Raw genomic sequence first — 25,048 nt, 5'->3', positions numbered from 1 at the left:
GTCAACTCAAGCTGCTCTAACAAAATACCACAGAATAGGTGGAATGAACAACAGGAATTTATTTCATTAATTTTCTGATCTCTCTTCATTTTACAAGAGCCCTAATGCCATCATGCGAACCCTACCTCATAATCTCATCTAAGCCTCATTACCTCCCAAAGATCTTACCTCCAAATGTCCCATCACATCAGTTACAGATTCAACCTATGAATCTCAGGGGATCACAAACTGTCAGTCTAGAATACCCAGATGACTTGAAGTAAGATCTGTTATTCCAAAAATATCCACCAGAGTCCACTTATTAGTTAATGTCACTTAAAAATAGAAATCCCTGCCTCATTTATTGGAAAATAGGCAACCATGATGAACTATGTATTCAAATGTCAGGCCCCTGAGAAACAAGAGATGCAGGAAAGTCAGCATTGAAAGCTCCTAATGCAGCATTTTCAAATAAGGACAATCAATCTTGTGGTTCCACTCACCTTCAGCAAAGTTCCAATATGGCAACTTTTGTTATTCTTTATTACAGATTTAAAGCCCCATTAGATAGCTGCTCTTCCTGAGGCTGTAATAATTATAATAGCAGGAGCTACACTACTCCTCGGCAGACTTCCTCTTAATAGCTTCCAGGACACGTATCTGAGAACCACCTCACTATATTTCACAAACACTTCATTCTTGACAACCCACTCTCTTCTCTGCACATCCTTTCATGCCTCATGCATATGCTTGAAAGGGTTATAAATTCCAGCTTATCCCAAATTAACCTTCCTCCTGTAAACTTCTCCATATCATCTCCTTGCTATGTTATAGAAGAATGTCCTCGTTTAAAGTTTGCAAGGACCCTATGTTTATAAGTTCATCCCGGCAGCTAAGTGTCACACGCTTTCTGCAGAAGCCACCATTGGGTCTGAGAACATTATACCCCAAAATACGGTGCTTTGCTATGCTGAGTATCTGGAAGTAGAAGAGTCTGGAAGGCCTCGGAAGCAAAGTCTCTCTGATCTTCTACTACCCTCTGGTTTCCTACCCCTTTTCCTCCTCTGTGGTGAGTCATGGAAACCAAAATTCCTCTTTGCCAAGGTAGGTCACAGAACCTAGAACCCCTACAAGCCATGAAACCTAGAAAGGTTATTTTCTCCGTTCTCCTCTCTAGACCCTCCTTTCAGATAGGTCCTGCCCCATATCCAGGAGAAGGAATGGTACACAGAGAGATCAAAAAGTCTCAGCAAGGACTTCCTGGGTTTCCCCCACTTGATCTATTACCTTAGACCAGGCCCTTTTGTCCAATCGCAGTTCCACATAGATGTCTAATATTCATACAAACTAATCAAGATAGTCTTGCAGGGCATGGTGGCATATGCCTATAATCCTAGAAACTCTGGAGGCTTAGGCAGGAGGATCACAAGTTGGAGGCCAGCCTGGGCAACTTAGTGAGACCCTGTCTCAAAATAAAAAGTAAAAAGGGCTGGGGGGTAAACCTCAGTGGTAAAGCACCCCTGGGTGCAAACCCCAGTACCAAAAAAATTAAAACATACAAGAAATAGTCTTCCCTGGACCTTTGGGTCCCCATTTCTGAAGGCTCCTGAGACATCTAAAACTTTGATTAGATAAATCTGCTATATTATTCTCTTATTAACTTGTCTTTTGTTACAGAAATGTCAGCCATGACCCTTATCATGGATGAAGAAAGATATCAAGTCTTTCCACCACTATGCTACAGATACAGCGTTTTCTACTAAAGTTAACGAGTTGACCACACCCTTCTATGGATACATATTAACCTCTATAAAGTATAGCTTTTTGGAGGTTACCTAGTCCACCCCAATCTCACCCCAACTTTGCAGAAAGGAAAATGGAGGCCTGAGAAATATTAATTCCAGTAGTAACCCCATGTCTGTACTTATGTGGTGCCCCAGAAGCTCACAGTTTAGTTAGTTGAAACTCCATGCATATTTTCTCATTAAAAAACTGTTATAGGCAGGCTGGGGTTGTGGCTCAGTGGTAGAGCACTCACCTAGCATGTGCGAGGTCCTGGGTTCGATCCTAAGAGCCCCATAAAAATAAATAAAATAAAGTTATTGTGTCCAACTACAACTAAATATTTTTTTAAAAAAAACTGTTACAACAGAAATTCCAGCTACCAATTTAATCTATTAAATCCTATTTAGGATGAATGGTGATAACAGAGATAGCACAGCCATGTGAATGTATTTTACTGTCACTGAACTGTCTTAAAAAATGGTAACGGTGGTAAATTTTATATTATATGCATCTTACTATAATTTTTTTTTAATCCAGGAAAAGACTGAAAAACACTGGGTACCAGAGGAAGGAGGAGCCAGACTTCCCACCCTCTTGCCTGGGTCCCTCTCCCTGAGAGTGGGGGCCCTCCCCATCCTCAGCCAGGGCAGAGCCAACCTCAGCCTCGTCTCTAGGAGTGGCCAACTTTACCTGCAACTGGAAGATTCCTAACAGATACAGTTTCAGAATAAAGTTTGATTCTCAGTCATTTCCTTTTCTTATACCATCTCCCACCAACCACTGTCTTTTTCTCTCCACCTTCTGTCCCAAGGTCCCTATTCTGACACCCTATCCAGGCCCCAATATTACCTTTCCCTTTCTGTTTTCTTCTTCTACTACCCACTCTTTTCTCTACCACAAGTGTAAATGCATAAAGTAAAAATATATAAAGTATTATCAATATGTAGCAGCCAAGCCTAAAAGGGGATGCAAAGATTGTCAACGTGTCTATCAATGTGTGCAGGTTGACGTGCATCTGTGGGACAGTTGCTGCTAGAGGCAAATTTTGTGCACTCGCCTAGCACGTTCTGAGCGAAGGCAGAATATCTCCTCCCACAGGGGCACCCTACAGAGAGACGCAGGCCAAAGCTGCAGAAGCTGGCCTTACAAGGGAATCTTGGAGATGTGGGGCACAGGAATTGGCCCTTGAGGGCCCTGGGGAAAGAGTGCTGAAGAAGTCTGGAACACAGCTTCTCTAGAGACGCCAAAGAGTATGGAGCTGAGAAACAGGATCTAAGTTAAAAAGAAGCCACAGTGGTCTCTCAGGGGAAGACCAGAACTGCATCAGAGCAGCAGACATCTATGAGGGGACAGTGCTCTGAGCACTCAGGGGTCAACACCTGGGCTCACAGAAAAGATGTTAGGGGGCAAGGTGTCGAGGTCTGTTTTAGTCAGCTTTGCTTCTCTGTGACTAAAATATTCAACAAGAACAACCTGGAGGAGGAAAAATTGGGGGGGAGGGGCTCCCAGCTCCAGGTCTCAGTCCATAGACTCCATTGCTCTGGACCCAAGGTAAGCAGCACATCATGGGGGAAGGGCCCAGCAGAGGAAAGCTGCTCAACTCACAGGGTCAGGAAGCAGGGGTGGAGAAGGGGCTGCAGAGAAGATGTACCCTTTCAGGGCACCTCCAGTGACCTACCTCCTCCAGTCACATCCCACCTACCTACAGTTACCACCTAGTCAGTCCATTCAAAGTCTAACCAGATTACAGCTCTCACAATCCAACCATTTTACCTATGAATATCCCTGCATTAACAGAAGCTTTTGGGGGACACCTCATATCTAAATCATAACAAGGATACTATATCTCCATGTAGAATAGATGAACAAGTAAAATGTGATCGTTGATGTGACGGGTTACAACTTCTCTGCTCCTCCTCCCTCCGGTCCCACATGTACCTCAGCAATGATGCCAGTGTGGACCTGCAGCTTCGCAGGGCCTAGGGACATGTAGAATACACAAAGGAGGATTTAACCAGGGAAGAGTCCCAACAGAGTGTCGGGGCAGTGACCGAGAAGCGCCCTATGAATGAGCCTCACAGAGGAAGAGATTCTAGAGGCTTTTGACAGATGAAAAGATTATATTGTTGAGGGAAAACGGGGAGACCCTTTTTAGGAAAAGGAATGGCGTGGTGGAGAGAGTGGAGGGAAGACAGTGGGGACTGAGTCCAACTCTGGTACTGTGGTTGCCCTGGAAGCAGGAAAAGCAGAGAGGAATGAGGGGAGGACACTGTGTAAAAGAGTAAAGGAGCTCAGGACCTGTTTGGGAGCAGCCGGCTTTGTTGTGATGGGGTTTTTAAAGAGAATAACATGGGGGGCGGGGGGAAGAGAGAGAGGATAACATGAGCCTACTTGGAAGCAATAATGTGTGAATGAGAAGAGCCTCCTAAGACTCCTGGGAACCTTTATATGTTTTAAATAGGCTGCTCATTAACCCAAATCATCTTGAAACTGTTCAAATTTCAGACAGAGAAGGAAAAAGGAAAGCAGTCAGCTTGTGAAAACAGATATTGGGGGAAGGGGTCCACCCCAGGAGTTCCCACCCTAAACGCCTGGGACTTAATCTCTTCTTGACTGTGGAACCTGAATTATGGTGAAGCAGTCCAAGGGCTGATTTTTTGTTGCTCTTATTGCTTTGACCAAGTCCAGAGAGGTGGTGGAGGCCTGGATAATGGTGGATGTTTTAAGCCTTTTTATAAGTTGGATATGTATAAGTTTTACTTGTCTTTTAAAATCACCTGCCACACCCATTAAGAATAAAACAAAAAGCACTTGTGGATGTACTTAATGCCCCTTAACTTTATACTTAACAAGGGTTAAAATGGAAAATTTTATGTCATGCTTATTATAACACAGTGAATATGTTTTTAAAACACACCAATGTCCTTGCTTTTTTAAACAACTAACACTCTTTACTCTTATGTAGAATTATTAAATGAAATGCTTAGAAATATGACATTTTTTTAGCATCTCTACCAATATAGAAATAACAGTTATAATAATATAATAATATAGAAATAACAGCATACATTACTCTTACAATGCAGGTTTGTTGTCATGTTTTTAAAAAAGATACATGGCCTGATTCTCACTTTACCTCTTCAAAAGAAACTTTATTTTGTATTAAGGTAAAGAAATATGACAATACCAAATGAAAAACTGAGCCTTCCCTACCAGAGTCCTCAACATAGAGACCAAAGAATCAAACATCCCCAAACAAAATCAACCCTCGAGCTTTCTGAAATTAGCAAAGAATGTTTGCAGCTGACCTATTTCTCTCCTAAATGACTGTGTTGATAATTGACTTTTGTCCCCCAGGGAAGTGCTCAAATATAATTGAGCAGCACCTGCCACATAGAGAGTACAGTTTTATATACCAAATAATTCCCATAAACATTGTACTTAGCTTGGGACTCAAGCACTCTGCTTTATCCTTAATTGTATTTCTTAAAGAAGGAATATTATAATTACCAAAGCTGCATTATTATAAAAAAAAACCTAGATAAAAGCACAAGAAGCATTTTGAATTACAAGTACCCAAGACATTTCTATGACTGGAAATTATTGGAAATAATGGCAATAACCATTTCTATTGCTCAGATACTTTTATTTTAATTCTGTCAGTGACATCCTATTTATAAACTCTGTCTGTAGGTGGGAGCCACTAATGACAAGGAGGCCAGGGGGTCAGGCTTGGTTTCCACACAGGTCATATAGTTTTGCCAAAAGAACTCTTCAGCTTTATGACCTGAGACTGTGACTCCTAATAAATGACCCACCAACACCATGACTTGAATAGCTCCGGTGGACATCAGCTTAAGGAAAGGCAAGTCCATTTCCAAATGCAAGCCAACACCTGCACATTTAGACTAGGGGAAGCCACTGAAACCCCGTGGGTTGGTGTAGAGAATATGTTAATGAAAAATGTGACCAGTCACAAAAGACCACTTAATTGTATGATTCTGTTTATGTGAAAGATCTGGAATAGACAAATATACAGAAACAGAGGGTATATTTGTAGCTGCCCAGTAGCTGCCTAGGGTAGAGGGTGAGAAAGAGGATGAGGAACAATTGCTAATGGGAATAAAGTTTCAAAGTGGGTGATGAAAATAGTAGATTTGGGTGATAATAGAACACAGTCCCCAAATTCCTGAGGAAAATGCCTTCTGCCTTTCTGCTCAACACACACACAAACACACACACTCACACATACATACATAAAGAGGCCAAATAAAAGAGCCGTTGCTATGGAGCCTCCTAGCCATGACATGGCCATTTTATCCACCTGTGTGATTCTGAACCATAATCACCATTTGGGTTGTTAATGATGCCACTGGGCCATTTGAAAAGATAGTAGAAGGAATGATAAATTATCCAGACAAGGTGTTATACATTTCCATGGCTACTAGGTTTTCCAAGTATTGAAAAAGAAACTACTAAAAATTTTTCCATAATGAGTTTTAAAATATTATCTTAATATATGGACACAGTTAACACCATGAAATTTACCACTTCTAGTGATTCTGCCAACCCAGAAAAATGCATAATCTTTTTGAAGTTCATGTTTATAAAATACTTCCTTTCAAAACAAATACTGCTATAGTAATTAAACTGCAGCCCTGAAGAAAGATATCTCCACCAACAGAGCAAAATATAAAATGAGAAACAGACACAATTTGTCTTCCAAATGAAATGATCAGGAAGGTTCAGTAGCTGTCGAATAAGTTTTACAGCCCCTACCAATTAACATTCTTTCAGAACAGAAAGTACAAATGCTTAATGTCATCACTTCAAATTCAAATATTCACCCCTACTCTATATATGTGTGTAATAGGAAAAGTTATGTAAAAAAAATGGGAATGTTTAAAGAGGAACATGTTTACTCTAGTAGAACTGAGAATTATCCTCAAGGAATTCCAAAGCACTGTTTATAGTCAAACCAAGTGTTGATAATACATCAGCTTTATCTATTCCGAAAGCAGGTTGCCATAGTACACAGCTTGTCATCATTGTTACTTGAAAGCAACAAAACTCTTCCCTTAAAATTGAGTCTATAATTTTGCCTTCTGTGAATTCTGGCTTCTTTTTCTGGTCTGTCATGATTTGGGTAAGTATCTCAAGGTCCATATGTTAAAGGCTTAGTCCTCAGGGTAGTACTACTGGGAGGTGGTAGACCCTTTAAGAGATGGGCCAAGTGGGAAGTCTTTAAGTGATTGGGTAATGCTCTTGAAGGGGACAGTAGGACCCCCAGCCCTTTACTATTCCACTCTTTTGGGTATCCTGGCCACAAGGTGATACCTTGCTCCTCCTCTAGGCACTCCCACCAAGATGCATTCCCTCCCCACAGGACTAAAATCCATGGGGCCAACCCATCATGGACTGATATCTCTGAAATTATGAGCCAAAACAAACCTTTCTCTTTATAAGCTGATTAATTCAGGTATTTGTTATTGTGATGAAAAGCTGACCACACAGAGTCCTACCTCTCCTCAGCATCCCTCTGCCTTCCCCCAGAATCATGGTTAAATCCACGCAAATTCCTGATGCGTTTCTGTGTAGTCAAGTGTAGAACTTACACTCTTCTAGAAGGAAGAGCACTGCACTCTTCCTCACTGTTTTCCTGGTTCACGAAGTGGGAGGGCATATGACCACGTGAAGGCAGGACACTACCAACTGTTCAAACCAGAATGGTTTTTCTGGGGGTTTGTTGGAGATAACAGTGTAGCTCTCCCTCAGACTTATCAATTTGGTGTATTATAATCTGGATAGGTATTAGACAGAGTGTATGCCTGGGGATGGTTGCAAGCTTTGTCATGCCATGGCCCACAGAGGAAATACTTGTGTAACACACTGGATCCAAAGGAAATGCGGAGTCCAGAGGCTCAGCATATGCCAGACATAACCCACTAAAGGACTAACTCAGAGGACTGATGGTTTTGAGACCCACTACCCATTCTCAACCCATACAGTCAGATTGGCAAAGAAGCTCCAGCCAAGGGCAAGCAAAGGAAGCACTCTGCTCCAAAATATTGCTAGAAAGCATGGGGAGGCCAAACAGAGAAAGCTACAGAGCAGAATGGGGCCTGCATCCCACCCCACACACATCTGTAGACATTTCAGTGAATCTGAATAAGCTACAAGCTGCAAGCCCTGGTTAGGGATTGAGCTTCAGAAGTGAGACCAAGGGTTTTATTCTGTGGTTGAGCTTCAGAAATGAGACTAAGAAAGGGCTGGACTTTGAGGAAGAGGATGATCTTGGACGATGCTACCACCACACCCAGAGAAGAGGCCACATCCAGACTTCATTGGCCCAGGGAAATCCAATAAGTTAGTAGCCTCACCAGGAGTGGAGAGATGGTTCCTACAACTAGCCATACCCTGTGGTTTGACTGAATGACACTCTCTTCAGCTCTGCCCCTGCTTTTTTTTTTAATGAAGTAGTAGTTTGGACTCCTTGAAACCCAGGGACACTAGGGCAGCAGGTGAAAGGAAGGGCCGAGGCAAAGTCAACCATTTTCAGCTTAGGTTTCCACACAGCTTCCTAGAAAGATGAAAACTTGAATAAGAAGTTTTAAGTTTGAATAAAACCCTATCACTATAAACTGAAGGATAAATATTTGTTTATTCTACAGAAGTGAAATTTAGGGAACTCTGGGCCAAGAACAGAATCTTGGAGATAAGCAACTATGACTGCTTAATTGGTTAGCTGCCCCGTAATTAAATTTCTTAATAGTGAGTTTTGTAAATCCAGTTTAACTTATTCAAGCCCCCCAAAAAAGAACAAAGCCCAGTTTGCCAGGAGAGACAGAGTTCTTCCTTGCTCTATCAGATCTCTTTGGAAAGGTTCATTCCACAAAAAAATTTACAAAGGAAGTGTGAATTTTTCCTTAGAGTTCATTGTAACTGGACCATACCATTTAACAAGGGAGTAAGTGGAAACTTACAGAGCAAGAAAAACTGCCGACTTGGCTGATGAAAATAATTCCTCATCCATACAGTCTCTAAAATATAATGGTTGTGCTGGTCCTAGCCTGTTTCCTTCAGAGGCACTCCTGCCCTTCCCCAGGCAGCTGTCTATATCAGGGAGCCAGTGTCGCAGGCTGCTTCCCAGGCTCCCAGGTCAGCCAAAGCAGAGGACTGGAGGGTGCGCGAGGAGAAGCAAGGGAGTTCTCCCCATTCTGTCTACCTCAAGCAGCTGCTTTGACAGAGGCTGCATCTATTCTTTATCTAGCTCTCATCAAATGGGATCCCTATGGTTCTAGCTCTTGCCAAGTGACTCTGACCATTGAACCCCAGTAACAGTTTCCTCCCCTTGTCCTTCCAGCCTAAAGGTGACAGTGGCTTCTTGCTTTGGCCAACTTCTGGGTCTAGCTTCTAAGTTGTCATCACCTGTTTACTCGTGTCCACAGTTGTCAAAACCAGTTTTATTAAACTGGCCAGACTAATACAACTACTAGTTAAGTAAGTAAATATACAAACAAATCAAGGCCCCAATGTGAACTGTGAACCATGCAAACAAAACATGTCATCCATGATGGAATTCGGGAGAAACCATGGTCTCCAGATTCTCCAACTGATGCTTTGTTCTTCACAACAACCATATAGATTAAGAATACTTCCTAGATTTAAGAGGAATAAACTCCTATGTCCTTTAATGTACCTATATCTCTGGAAGTTTGTGTGTCTATCTTGATTATCCAGGGATAAGCGTGCTGTGGTGAGAAAACAGCAGTATGAGTCAGGGTCCGCTGTTTCAGTTCCACCACTACCTATTAGTGTGATCTTTATGTCCCTGGGCCTATGTTTTATTTATTTGAAAAGAAGAAACTGAAGTATTTTCTTTTTGCAATCTCTTCCTGTTCTAAAATTCTGTGATTCTATGTTTATGGAAAAATTTTGCATATATACATGCCTCCAGGCATATAATTATTCTTAGAGCTAGGCACAAGGCAGATACCTTCTGTTGATGAATTTGCATTTCATCAGAGAAACGTGTCTATATCCAGTGCTCAAATTATAATCCAAAGAATTTGTCTGCCAACTTGTTTTATTATACTATCAACTTAGAATCTGAATATGTTTTAGATCTCTAAATACAATGTGGGCTCAATGAATTATTGTAAGGATCATCTGATTAGCATACCTTAAAAAACACTAGGTTTCTTGCTCTAAGGTAGATGGTTCCAAAGATAGCTACAATCATATATTCCATCCCACAAGTTCTTTCTTTTAATGGAAGTTTATTACATATTATTCTATAACTTTCTTTTCACTTGAACATATTTCAAGTGAATGTCTGAAATGTATTTCCATATCATTACATTCATTTGTACTTCATTTTTTCTCTTTAAAGGCCAAATAGTACTTTGTAGGTATGCTGTTATTTAAACACTTACTGATTGGTGAATACAAAAGTTGTTTCTAGTTTCTCAACTTAATATGGTATTTGCTGTGAAATGATAGTTTTTATTAGATTTAATTTTTACTTTTAATTTTTATTAGATTTATTTATTTATGTATTTATTTATTTATTTATTTATTTTAGAGGAGTCTCACTATGTTGCCCAAGCTGGTCTTCAACTCCTGGGCATAAGTGATATTCCTGTTTCAGCTTCCTGAATAGCTGTGACTAGAGACATGTACCACCACACCCACCCAGCTCCTTTAAATATATCAAATGCCCCCTTTTTTGGCATCTATTGAATATATATATTTTTTTCCTTTAATTTGTCATTTTGATTGAATAACATTTAACTTACTCGATGTGTAACATTCTATTAACACTGAATTTGATTTCCTATTTTATTTTGGTTCTTTTGCAATATGACCTTGTAGTACTCTAACAAGAGACAATCTCTTTTCCCTCCCCCTAAAATGGGACAGGATCTTAGATGGGTTTTGACTTAAGAGAATGCAAGAAAAGTGATGTCATGTCACTTTTGAAACTGAGACTCAGGAGACCTGCAGCTTTCAGCCTTTGATTTTGGGGATGTTCCTGCTTGGAATCCAGCCACCATATTATCAAGAAGCTCAGGCAGCCATGCTGAAGCCCAGGTGGAGGAAAACTGAACCCCCTGCCAAGAGCTCTAGCTGAGCTCTCAGCCAGCAGCCAGCACCAACTGCCAACCACATGTGTGAGGCTATTTTGGACCTTCTAGCCATCTTAGTGCCTACATAACATCATATGAAGCAAAAGAACTGTCTGGTCAGTGCACAGAAATAAATTGTTGTTTTAAGCTACTAAGTTTTGGTGGAGATTTGTCAAGAAGCAATTTCTTCCATTAAATGAAGCATTTAATGTTGAAGCAGAACTCCATGCCTAACACAGGTCAAGTTAGTCCTCCATTACCCACTCCTTCGTTCATTCCAGTGTTTATTGAACATGCACTATGCTAAATGCTGGGGACACAAAGAAGGTCAAATACAGACATGTCTTTGTCCTCGTGGATCTCATCATCTGGATGGAGAGACAGACATTAACAGAGAAATCTAAGTACACACTAAATTATAACAGTGGTGGTGCTACTAAAAACTAGCATAAAGCACTCAACTCTGGGAGCCCCTAGTTGGGTAACTGATATTTAATAGGGTGGTTAGAAAGGGAAGTGAAGACTAAACTCCCAGATATCAAGGAAGATTAAAAGTTAACTAGGCAAAGGAGATAGCAAGAGTACTCCAGTCAAAGGGCTCATCACGTGCAAAGGGAGGATGGTATTTTCAAGCTCTGTATACATATATAAGAGATCATGGCTCAAGGTGAGGCTAGAAGCAAATAGGGGCCAGGCCATGTGAGACCTGCACAGTCCTCACAAAGGCAGACTTAACAAGAAGAGATCAACAACAAATCCCACTTGGATCAGATTTTCTCTTCAAACCCCAGTGGGAAGAGGACTAACCTGAAGTCCTCCATCATAGATACTGCATATACAGTGACACCCATGGGTGTTTCAGCACTCAGTGTACACGGTTATTGTGACCCTTTCCCTGTTACATTTCATTATACTATTTGCATACATCTCCATCTCCATAACTAGACTATAAAATACTTTTTGTGTGCAGAAGCTGAGCCTCATTCATCTTGTTATTCTTCTCCCATAATATCTAACACAGTACTGGGCACACAGCAAATATTTAAGTGTTTCCTAAAAACGCAAAAGACGAATAAATAATTCATTCACAAATAACCTGTCAGAAGGAATCTCCTGGAGGAAAATTCTATGGCCACATGCGGAAAGCCATTCCAATGAGAGCAATATTCTTAGCAAAGTCTTGCTGTAAAACATCATTCTTTTCTAATTTTAGCCAATTTTGAGTTTCATCCTCAATGAAGAACAAGAACACTCCATCACATTTTCAAAGAATGCTTTTGTGTACACTTTGAAGATGATTTCTGGGTCACCCCTAGTTTTCTCTCCTTTCAGTGGCAAAATATTTAATCTTGTCACCTTTCCTCAAAAAAGCCATTAGTTGCTCCCTGGATTCATTCCAAAACCTCCATCCCTCTTAAATTGTGGAAGCCAGCAATCTAGTAGACCAGGAAACAAGGTCAAAGATGCCTGAGGGACTTTGTGAGCAGCCCTCAGTGTGGAGGAAGGCTCTCAGTCTGCTCGTTTTCAGGCCAACTCAAATGAGTGCATGTGTATGCGTGTACACACATGTGCACAGCACACACAAGCAATGAAATTCATTTACCAGCTTGAAGAACAGTGTTTTTATTAAGTTTGCCAAATTCCCTCTGCTCTTCACCAGTCTTCCTCATCTGATGTGACACATGGTTTTTTTTTTTTTTTTGGTGAGAACTTTTCCTCCATATCTTTGTAAATGACATGACAAAGAAATGAGCAGCATTATTTTTATTGGTATCCCACCATCTTCTTCTGTGTGAAGGCACTGAACAGACTGTGAAATATCACCAAAAGTTCCACACTTCAACATTTCAAAAATTTAAATATCAATAAATCACTGGTCATTCTACAAATAATGAAGCTCTATTAACTCAAACAGCTGTTGTGCTTTTTGAAAAAAATATTTTTGACATTTGGGTGAAAAACTGTACAATTTTATTCTAAACATACTGTTAAATTTCATTTACAATTTCCCATATTATCAAAGAAATATAAATCACCCAGTTTTTTAAATTGTAGCCATTAGAGAAGTCTGTATGATCCATTTAAATGAGATCACATGTAGGATACTCATTCTGAGCTGTAAAGTGCTCAAAAAATTAGGTACTATTTTTGTGCCAAAAAAAGGAAGATTATGTACATAATATTATTACAAGTAACTCTTAAATTTAAGTTAGACCATTTTATCAATTCAACAAATCCCAGTTTCAGAAAGATTTATGAAATATATTTATTTTTAAGGCCTACACGGATCCAAATTGCTCCAAAAATTACTTTTGCAATAATCATTACATTTTTAAAACAACACATAGCAACACACTTAACAAGAGTTTATGCATACATTATCTCAATCATTTATTGGCATAAGAATAAAAAATTAGAGAAAATATTGTTTTATTTGTGATTTGAAGACAAAAGTGTTAGTGCAGTGATGATGAACTGAAAAGTTTTATTTTATCAGCTCATATAATGCACTGCTATATAATTAGTATTTCCAAGAATCTGCAACAATAGAGCACTACCAAAAATAGACACCTACAAAATAAACATCTGCAAGACCTCAAACAGTTGCATAACTCAAAATTTTTTTTAAAAAATGAACGTCTTTACCTTACCAAACACATAAATAATCTAAGCAACTGCAAAAAGCAAAGAACATACTTTTAGATTAATCCAGAATCCAAAGTGTATTTTAATAATGCACAAACTTAGTGAATGAAAGGGTAGTAATAATCATTTCTGTTTCTGCAGAAAGTAAAATTCTGCAAATATCCAAACATGCTTTATAGACCCTTTAGGAGAAGATGGAGTCCAATTTTTAATCTAAAACCCCATTCCAAGTTGAAAATCTGTTGAGTTTGATGATAATCAGGAAAGAAATACCACAGCTGTCATCACAGGTTAGAAACACATTACACAATGTTCTGAGTGACCTAGAGGGAAGAGAACTTCTCAAGGTCACTCCAGCAGCCCACAGCGGAACCTGGGAAAAAAGTGTCTGGGTGAGGTGATCTGTCTTTCCAACTCATGCTCAAACACACACGACCCAACATTTTCTGCTCCAAAGAGAGATCAAGGTGACTTACTTTTGCATAATTTTTCTAGCACCCAGCAGCTAGGGATGGTTTCATTTACAGCACAGGGACAGTATAAAAATTGAGGACCAATTTTCTGTGTCGGGGTGAAAGGCACCTAAGAATCGAGCATTATCAACGACCCTCAGCTCAAACAACTCGCACTAGACTCACGCAGAAGAAGGCAAGCACAAAGAAAGCAAACACAAGTGTAATTCCACTGAGACCCCCCCCCCCCCACACTGAGTTGCCCGCCTCTGCTCATTTTAGGTTTAACCTGATCCGGCGGTCCTTCCCTAATTAAAGGAATCAAAGATGTGGTCCCAAAGAGAGATCAAACTTTCTGTTCAGGGTCTTTCTTTTGACAAGAGCTTGGAGATCTCTCCAAGAACTAGACAGAGAAGAGTATTAAAAATGAGATAAAAATAGGAGAAACCACCTATCTCTCACTGTGAATCAAACCAGCTCCATGGCCCAGGGATCAGGGTACACAAAGTCGAGTTACACCCCTTAAAGATGTTTCTCCACACACTGACGGTGTAATCAGATACATTTCTAGCTCTTAAATTCAAAGTCTCTGACCAAATGTCCTGTTTCCGCTGACCTGTGTCCACAAGTACAAACTAACTTCCCAAGCTATGAGGAGACACCTGGACCCGAACACCTGCAGCCCAGGATACAGGGAGACGGACGGAGCCCCAAAAGGCGCGCGCGGGGATGAAGATGCCTGGATTCGAAGACTTTGGGAGCCAAAGCTAGAGGGAGAGGAAACGAGTCCGAAGAGGCGCGCGTGGGGACCGGACCTGCGGCTCCCGCACACCGGAGTAGCGCTCGGCTGCAGGACCCCAGCACCGCGCGCTAGGGCTCCTCCCCACCCTGCTCCTGGGTAGCCGCAGCCTCCTACCTGTCTGAGGATGAAGCTGGTCGAAGTGGTACTGCCATCGGATCTTTTCAACCTGCTCCTCCGGGTCGTGGTGCCTCGGGCCACCTGGACTCGACACACGGGGCCAGAGAGAAGCCAGTGAGGAACGCAGCGAGGAGCCGGGCGACCACCCCCGGCTAGAATCCACCTCGGGACCAGCACCCTGGGGTCCCCCAGAGCCCGCACCCAGGTCTCCTTTGCTTCTCCCAAATGCAGCCCACGCTCCCTCCCACCCACTCCAAGCCTCGACGGCTGAAAAAAAATTCCCAAGAACAGCCCAGGAGCACCCACCACATCCATTAACAAAGACTCCCAAGGTGCGGGGTCCGAGTCCCCGGCATCGGCTGGGGGAGACTGCGGGCTCCGGAGCGGGAGCGCGGAGACCCGGACGCGGGTGAGGAGGAGGAGGAGGAGGAGAAAAAGAAGAAGGAGGAGAAAGAGGAGGAGCGGGAGGAGAAAGAGACGCGGAGGAGGGGTGGGGGAGCCGGGCCGCCGACTCCCGGACCCGGGGCCGGCACAAAGGCGGGGCGCTCTCGAGCGGCAGAGGCGGCGGCGAGGAGGAGGAGGAGGGGGCGGTACCTGCGAGGTGGGGGAGTGCGGCCCGTCCGCGGTCCCGTTCTTGGCGTAGGAGGACATGGTTCAGAGCCGCCGCATGGCCCGCCCGTGCGCGGTGGGCGGAGGGCCGGCGGCCCCCGGAGGCCGGGATGCGGGCGGAGGGGGAGGGCGGCAGGACTTCCCCACCCGGCTCCTGGACCCGCGCCGGCTCCCGGGCTGCCTGCCCGCACTTCGGGGAGCACGGCACCTTAAAGGGACCGAGGCGCTTCCCCCGCGCCTGCAGCGGGGTCCCACGGAGGGGGCTTCTCCCGATCTCGCCTACTCGAGCCGTTTGGGAGAAGCGCTCTCCCACCCCAGCGAGCGCTCTACCTCAGAGCTTTCCAAAGGATGAAGGGAGGGGAAAATCTGGGATGGGGGTGGGAGGATTAAAATAGTCTGCACAGTTTAAAATGAGACAAAGGTGGCACGGTTCATGAATCAGGACTTGGGGAGAGGAGCTGGTGCAATGTGGCGGGGAGTGGGGGGAACCAAGCGGAGAGAGTGTGTCTCTGTGTGTGGTGTCCCTGCACTAGAAATTTAAAAGAGCAAGGGTCGAACCTTCCCTCAGAGATTTCACTCCTGTGCTCACTGTGGTAGGGCACTTGTGGTTTACCTTTTGTGGTTTACCTTTTGTCCGTGTTTTTGTATTGTTTTGGCAACTCTAGTCCCATAAACGCGAGTCACACACAGCCAGGCTCGGGTGGGAGACCCTGCCAGCCCAGGTCTGACGGGAGATGCAGCCCCGCTAAAGACCAGCGTGTCCTAAGGAGTTTTGAAGGTCACATTAAACCTGCTAAAAAGCAGGAGTTGGCCACGTGCCTCCCATATTTGTACGCTGATAGCTGTTTTCAAGGGAGGAAACTCTCTGAAACCATACACAACCTTTGCATTGCAAACCTTGGTTTCCCGCAAATCCGTGCTGAAGATGAATTTGAGATGAAATTAAAAGCAAGGGATTGTAGAAAGAAAGAATTTTAAGTATTAGGGGAGGGAATACAAAATTAGAGACTCCATTTAACTATAGTTTCAGCAGGAGGAATCCATTAAAATATATATAGTATTTGAACCAGCTAAGTTAGCCCAACTCACCTGGCATTCTAGTATTTTATTTATTTGAGGAAACAATTGCCATGTTTGTTTTAACAATTGATTGGCCTTATTAAAGTCCTGGTTACATTTTTAACATCCACAAAACCCTTCCTTCCACTCCTAACGACTTCACTTATTTCAGACTTTTTCTAACAGCCTTTTAACTAATCAATCTCCTTGCCTCCAGGGTCTTCACTGCCAGCCACATGTATGTACTCATGTGTATACACACACACACATACACACACACACACACACTCATTCCATCCACACTACAAACAAAGCCAATTTCTAAAATCTCTTTTGCCTCTCTAAAAGTCCATCGACCAAGTCTCTTGGCATTTCTGGTCACCTACCACTTCATGGCTCCAAACTGAACTCTCTATACCAACCTTCCAGCAAGAAGGCAGGTCTACAGATTGCTATTACCCAAACATACCAAACACAACCCCACTTCAGCAACTCTGCCTTAGAATGCCTCCTTGGAATATACCCTCCATTCACCTACACACACACACACACACACACACACACACACACACACTGAATCATATCCTTCTCCAAACCTCACTCAGCTCACTCTTCCTTTATAGAAATCTGCCTAGACCATTACAGTTCTGGATAGTTCAAACTGAAGCATTTATTCTCTGGGCACTTGGCATAGGCTGCCTTGGTTTATCTATCTATCTATCTATCTCTGAAAGTCAAATTTCCAAAAATATTTTCAGCTCTTTCTCTTCATTTCTACACCTTACATATATTAGATACGCCATAAGTTTTATGGGTGAGGATGTATCTAATAATGCAGAACTCCCTACTTTAGTTACTGTCAACCCAATCCTTTTTAGTTCTGAGGCATTTTCATAGTTGAAAATCAATATATACAGAATGAATTATTATGTGGGCACTGGAATTTGAATTTTCTGATTTTCTGCTGCCCACAGTCTGAGTTGTCAAAACAATCCATAATTGCTCTACAGCATGAGGAATGATGCCACCCTTTTATGGTATCACCAATTCCACCCAAGAGTATAGAACCCTTATGGTGTAATCAGCTTTGAAAGATTCTGTCTCTTAATAATGTTAGAATGGCAATTAAATGTCAACATGAGTTTTAGAGGGGACATTCAAACCACTGTAGTAGCTTATTGTGGTTTATTTGCATTTTCAAGATGACCAATAACATTGAATCTTTTTTTTACATGCTTCTTGTCTTCTTTGGAAAAAAATACCTATTCATATCCTCTGCCCATTTAAAAAATTTGTTTTCTTATTCTGTGGGTTATTTTCCAATTATTGATAGTATCCTTTGAAGCACAAAAGTTTTGAATAAAAAAATCTTTATTTTATTTCTTTATTTTTATGTCGTGTTGAGGATCAAACCCAGTGCCTCACATGTGCTAGGCAAGTACTCTACCACTGAGCTACAACTCCAGCCCAAAGTTTTAAATTTTAATGAAGTCTAGTTTGCTTATTTTTTTCTTTTTGTTTTTTATGTTTTTTCTTTTGTTTTTGATGTCATGTCTAAAAATCCATTGCCTTTTGTTCTCTTGTGGCCCTTCTTCCTTCTGCTATTACAACACAGCAAGAAGGCCCTCACCAGAGGCTAGCACCTTGATCTTGGACTTTCCAGCTTCCAGAACTGTGAGAAAATAAATTACTCTTCATTATAAATTACCAGTCTCTAGTATTCTGTTATACCTGCAAAAAAAAAAAAAAAAAAAAAAAAAACAAACTGAGACAGCTAATTACCACTTTACACCAACTAGGATAATGTCAGGCAATATCAAGTGTTGGTGGGAATGTATAGAAATTAGAATCATAATATACAGCTTAAGGGAATATAAAATGGTATAGCCACTTTGAAAAAAGTCTGAGATTTACTTGAATGGTTTTAAATAAGTTATATGACCCAGCAATTCCACTGTATTCCACAAGTCACATAGTGTGATCACCTTTATCTGAAATGTTCAGAATAGGCAAATCTATAGAGATAGAAAATAGGTTAGGGGTGACTTAGGGTTGGGAGGCTCAGAGGATACTAAAGGTGATAGCTAAAATTTAAGGCTTTTTTAAAAGAATTTATTTTTAAGTTGTAGATGGACAGAATACCTTTGTTCTGTTTATTTATTTTGTATGTGGTGTTGAGGATCAAACCCAGTGTCTCACGCATGCTGGGAGAGCACTCTACCACTGAGTCACAACCTCAGCCCCAAGGCTTTTGTTATATATGAAGGCTCTAAAAATGAGCATAGTGATGGTTGCACACATTTGTACATATATTAAATACCACTGGATTAGCAGGACATAGTAGCGACACTTATTGTCCTAGCCACTAGGTAGGCTGAGGTGGGAGGATCACATGATCCCAGGGGTTCAAGACCAGCCTGGGCAACTTATCAAGACCCCATCTCAAAAAACAAAACTAACAAAAAGAAACCCCAATGAATTGTATACTTCAATTGGGTAAACTGTAAGACATGTGAATTATATGTTAATAAATTATTATTTTTTAAATCTTAAGATCTTTAAAAAAAATAACAACACAAGCTAGGCACAGTATGGAAGAACATGCCTATAATTCCAATGACTTGGGAGGCTGAGGCAGGAGGACTGCAAATTTAAGCTAGCCTCAGCAATTTGGTGAGACTCTGTTTCAAAAAATTTTAAAAAAATTAAAAGGGCTGGAAATTTCATTCAGTGTTAGAGCACCCCTGGTTCAATTCCCAGTGCCATACACACATGCGCGCGCGCGCACACACACACACACACACACACAAAGACCTTAAAATGGATTGTAGGCCTACGTGTAAATGGAAAATTTAAAAACTTCTGGAGAAAATCTTTGTTGGTGATGAGGTTTTACTTTTAATTATCTTATTAACACATATTAATTGTACAAATTAATGGGTTTTGCTGTGACATTTCCACATATGCATATATTATGCCTTGATCATGTCCACCCTCCTTTGTAACTTCTCTTCCCCTTCCCTCTAACCTCCCATCCAGCTCCTTTCTCATTCCTATGATCATGAAGTTTGAAATATACCACCACATAAAGCATAACCCAAGAAATTAAAAATTGATATGTTGGGCTTAATTAAAAGTAAAATCTGTGAAAGATTTTAATTTTAAAGATTTTAAGGCTTTGTGAAAAACCTTGTTAAGAAAATGAAAAGACATACTAAATACTAGGAGAAAAAAAATTTTGCTGGACACAAATCTGATAAAGAACTTGTAAATAAAACATATAAGCAATTCTCAAAACTCAGGAATAAAAAAATAAACAACCTAATTAAAATGACAAAAATTTTGAATAGACATCCTACCAGAGAAGTCAGAATTCAGAGAAGCCATACAGATAACAAATAAGCATATAAAAGATGCTCAACATCATTTATTATTAGATGCTAATTAAAACAATAATATAATACCACTAATACATATCTATCAGAACGGCTTAAAAAAGAAAAACTGACACTACCAAATGCTTGTAAGTAACAGGAACTCTATTCACTACTGATGAGAATGCTAAAAAGAAAGTATAGGGGCTGGGATTGTGGCTCAGCAGTAGAGTGCTCGCCTAGCACGGGTGGGACCTGGGTTCGATCTTCAGCACCACATAAAAATAAAGGCATTGTGTTGTGTCCATCTACACCTAAAAAATAAATGTTAAAAAAAAAGAGAGCTTAAAAAAAAAAAAGAATGTATACCCACTTCAGAAGACAAGTTTGTCAGTTTCTTTCTTTCTTTCTTCTTCTTCCCCCTTCCTCTCCCCCTTCTCCTTCCCCTTTCCCTTCCCCTTCTTCACCTATCTTTGAATCTGTGATCCTTCTGCCTCAGCCTCCCAAGTAAGTAAGACTACTGGCATGTACCACCACACCAGCTTGGTTTAGCAGTTTCTTAATAAGCTAAACCATCTTACCATGCAATCCAACAACTGGGCACTTAAATATTTACTCAACTAATATAAAAACTATGTCCACTCAAAAACCAGCAGGCAAATGTTTATATGGTTTTATATGTAATAGCCCCAAACTGGAAGCAACCAAAACATCCTTCAGTAGGTTGAATAGATAAACAAACTGGTATAACCATACAATGGAATCCTATTCAGCTAACAAGCTCTAAAAAAAACATAAATGAATATTGCTAAGTGACAGAAGCCAGTCTGAACTATATATTCTACTATTAGATTTCTATGAGCCCAAAAAAGGCAGAGCTATTAATAGATCACTGGTTCTGGAGGAAGTGATAAAGATGAAAAGTTGAGTAGGTGAAGCACAGGGGATATTTTAGGGTGATGAAACTATTCTGCTTAACACTATTAATAATGATGTTATGCACAGTCCAAATCTATAAAATTTTAAAGGACAGTGAACCTTGATGTATACAAATTTTAAAAAATCATGTAGGAAAGTGGGAGGTTCCAGGATATAATTCAGAGTGACTCCCCCCACCAAATATGTATGTATGTATACATATATATGTGTATTATGTATATGTGTGGGTATTATGTATATGTGTGCATATATATCTGTAGTACAAATACAAGATATGACATCACTGAAGGGCATAAAGGAAAACAGTGCTGGCCTCAAGAACTCTGGAAGTGAGTGGAGTGTGTAGGCTAAAGTGAGTAGTACTGCTACTGTAAAAGCTATTTCTGAAGAGTATGGACTAACAATTCTGAAATCACAATACATATATTCTGGAATTGGAAAATTCAGTAAAGGAATGGCAAATAATAGGAGCCAGGTTTTCTGCTGTTAGAGTAGATTATAGATAAGCATGGGAAAATGATTAGAAAGATTTCATGTGGTAATGGATGAGAATCAGAGACATTTTTATGAACTCAGGTCTTTAACATAGGTACAGATGGTTTGGTTATAAACAAAAAAGACATTTATAGATATATTGTACTTACTTGGGTTAATACACACTTATATATTTTCCTGTTTTCAGCTAAGGGACTGGAAGCAATAATACCTAGTAGCAATAAATACATATAGTATCAAAATCTTGGTTTTTTTTTTTTTTTTTTCTTTTTTAGTGGTACTGGAGATCAAATCTAGGGCCTTATTCATTGTAGGCAAGTGCTCTACATCAACCTACATTCCCAGCCTTTTTATTTTGGGGCAGGGTTTCACTAAGTTACCCAGGCTAGCCTGGAACTTGGAATCTTCCACCTCAGCCTTCCCAGTAGTTGGGATTACAGGTATCTGACACCAAGGCCACCTCAAAATCTTGGTTTCTAATACCGTATGCTAATAAAACTGCCCAAGGGACCTTAGAGAAATAGCTGATTCTAGGACTGGGACAGGAAATTCATGAAATGAATCTGAAGCACTTTATGGTTCTAGAAAGAAAAGAAGTGCTTTAAAAACAAAAAACAAAACCACAATGATGGAGACATGTCAAAGGGACACAGGAACAAATTAAAAGATCTCCCAGTGGCCAACACTAGAACAATTTGAGCAATAAAACAAAGTAGAATTGAAATATAACTCAAAGTATAAAATAAATCCATAATAATAAAAGTAGTAAAATAAATAAAGGAGACAAATCTTCACTGCAGAATTCCAAATAATTTATGTAGCTACTTCACCTTCAAGTGAGGGAAGCATAACTCTTACCCTGTTAAGTGTGGGCTTTGCATAGTAACTGCCTTCCAGAGTACAGGATGGAAAGAGAAACATGGGGAAAACTGACAAACAGTGTCCTTTACTAGGTGATCAAGATTAACATCAACAGTATGTCAGGGTGATAGTACGCACTCTTGGGCTGGGAGTGGCTCAGTGGTATGGCACGTGCCTAGCATGTTTAAGGACCTGGGTTCAATCCCCAAATACACAAAAAAAGAGTTGGGGAGAAGATAGTATATGCCCTTGATATAACGTGGTAAGAATGGCATTTTACCTATGCGATCTTCTTCCAATCCCACAACCCAACTCTAACCATGAGAAAAACATCAGACAAATTCTACTTGAGGGACCTTCAACAAAATATTCTAGAGAGAGATGTTTTTAAAACAAAACAAAATGAATCATTGGACTTCTTAACACTTATCAACTGGGCCCCAAGGTCCCTTTGTCTCTCAGTAGTTAAAATGATGCCATATTCCTCCATTTCTAAGTCAACTTGGATTTTAAGATGTATCAAGTTAAATAGCCTTAAGAAAATAAAATGAAATCCTACAGTAAATTCTCAGATTTCAGAAATGTTAAAATGGAATGATGATAAACAATCACACGGTTAAGAAAAGGGCAAAGAAAACTCAAGTTTATTGAATACCAGGCACTGTGAAGTTCCATGCAGCTTTCTGTTAGATCCATTTTCATTCTTCATTCTATACAAGTTTTATGTGCCTATGCTAGTCCCTGGGAAAACAATGAATAAAACATAGCTCTAAGTTCTAGATAGTAATGCTTTCAGATAGAAAAAGCAAAACCCTATCCAGTAACAGTTTAGACAAATAAGGTTAACAGATAAAAATTTTACTTTCTTCCACATGTGAAACCCAGAAGAAGACAATCTAGAACTGGTATAGCCACTTAAAAATATTAAGGAAACAGGGGCTGGGGTTGTGGCTCAGTGAGAGAGTGCTTGCCTAGCATGTTTGAGGCACTAGGTTTGATTTTCAGCACTGAATATAAAAAAACTAAAAAAAAAAAAAAAATTAAGGAAACCGGTACCTTCAATCTTCCTAAATCATCATACTTTCTCACTCATATTCACAGTACTAAATCTCCTGGCACTGAATCTGCTTTCTAAGCCAAAAGAAGTGAAAAGAGTTTTTTTTTTTTTTTAAACATGTTTTATCATTAACATTTATTGATAGGATGGATAAAAACAGATTGAAAAACATACTTGACAATAAGATACCAAACTGATAGCCAGCTATAAGATGTATACAACATACTTCTTTAAAATTTAAAGAAAAGTTTTTTGACTTTTTTACAAAGAGCCCTTATACTAATGATCACTAACATCCTACCATTCACATAATAGCAATAGAGATCCCCAGAATTGAATCCAAAACTGAGGTCCCCTACAGAGAACAGAGACAAGAGCAGAATAATATGCTGAGAAGAACTCTTAAGAGCAATAGAGACAACATGCTCACCATAAAATTGTACCTGAGTGACATAAATTGATAGACTTGTTTTTGTTTTCTTTTTCCTTTTGGTCAGAACAGCCTCTTCTTCTTTCAAAAGTTTTTTCTTTCCTCCCAGAATGTTCTCCCCAAAACCTCTGACCTAAATATTTTTTTTCTTTTAATTAATTTTTTATTTATATATGACAACAGAATGCATTACAATTCTTATTACACATATAGAGCACAATTTTTCATATCTGGTTGTATACAAAGTATATTCACACCAATTTATGTCTTCATACATGTACTTTGGATAATAATGTCCATCACATTCCACCATTATTTTCTAATCCCATGCCCCCTCCCTTCCCACCCCCTGCCCTATCTTAGAGTTCGTCTATTCCTCCCATGCTCCCCCTCCCTACCCCACTATGAATCAGCCTCCTTATATTAGAGAAAACATTCGGCATTTGGGTTTTTTAGGATTGGCTAACTTCACTTAGCATTATCTTCTCTGACTCCATCCATTTACCTGCAAATGCCATGATTTTATTCTCTTTTATTGCTGAATAATATTCCACTGTGTATATATGCCACAATTTTTTATCCACTCATCTATTGAAGGGCATCTAGGTTGGTTCCACAGTTTAGCTATTGTGAATTGTGCTGCTATAAACATTGATATGGCTGTGCTCTGACCTAAATCTTATTGGCCAAAGCCGTGTCATGTGGCCAACCCTGACTGCAATGGATTTTAGGAAGGGAAGTACAATTATATTGTTTACTGACTTTCATATAGAGCAATCTAAATAAGAAGATGGTTGGAAACACATGTTGAATGAGCCAAACTGTAGCATCTGCCACACAGACAGATTTATAAACAGCTCATTCCAATGCACATGACAAATGTTACAAGATTCTTCAGAAGCACAGCATGGTTTGGGAGCTAGTGAAATTTGGGATGACATTTGATAATCAGATGGACAAAAGTATTTCAGTCAGAAAAAAATATATAACAGGGTCAAATAGGTACGAAAAAGAAAAATTGACTCCTGAGGAATTTTGAGTTGGCGGTTATAGTCTAGCATATGTGAGAGTAGAAGAGGTTAGAAAGATTGCCAAGAAGTATGGCAAGAAGGTTCAGAGGTAGGATGTTTGTCCAGCATGCATGAGGCCCTGGGTTCAATCCCCAATACATAATGTATGTTGATTCTAAAGCATTTGGCCCTCATCCAAAATATAACAGAACCTGGAGCTCAGGCTGGACTTTTTCTCAGCAATCTTGGCTCATGCAGAAACCAGGTTTTGCCTGGGCTCCCAGTCCACAAGTCTTCAACTCCAC

General features: G+C 40.3%; 2 protein-coding genes across 3 annotated transcripts in view; both read right to left on the bottom strand.

Moving 5' to 3' along the window:
* Positions 1–15,650, bottom strand: part of Cacnb4 (calcium voltage-gated channel auxiliary subunit beta 4) — a 251,317-nt gene extending 235,667 nt beyond the window's left edge. The window contains exons 1-2 of one of the 2 annotated variants that reach the window (XM_058573507.1): positions 15,504–15,650; positions 14,907–14,990 (exon numbers count right to left, since the gene is read on the bottom strand). In XM_058573507.1, coding sequence (XP_058429490.1) covers positions 14,907–14,990; positions 15,504–15,560 — 141 coding nt within the window. In that variant the 5' untranslated portion in view covers positions 15,561–15,650. Of the gene's footprint in view, positions 1–14,906; positions 14,991–15,215; positions 15,371–15,503 lie in introns of those variants that run through there. The other variant, XM_046426946.2, reaches the window with a different exon arrangement.
* A 2,312-nt stretch (positions 15,651–17,962) lies between these two features.
* Positions 17,963–25,048, bottom strand: part of Stam2 (signal transducing adaptor molecule 2) — a 57,425-nt gene continuing 50,339 nt past the window's right edge. The window contains exon 15 of the mRNA XM_046426910.2: positions 17,963–18,308. Within this exon, the coding sequence (XP_046282866.1) occupies positions 18,275–18,308 (34 nt within the window). The 3' untranslated portion in view covers positions 17,963–18,274. The remainder of the gene's footprint in view (positions 18,309–25,048) is intronic.

This window comes from Marmota monax, unplaced genomic scaffold (assembly GCF_021218885.2).
Source record: "Marmota monax isolate L192 unplaced genomic scaffold, Marmota_monax_Labrador192_F-V1.1 WCK01_AAM20220418_F8-fsc00048, whole genome shotgun sequence".
NCBI classification, from domain to species: Eukaryota; Metazoa; Chordata; class Mammalia; order Rodentia; family Sciuridae; genus Marmota; species Marmota monax.
Note: the sequence above shows the minus strand (reverse complement) of the source record. Positions and strands in the feature narration are given on the sequence as shown.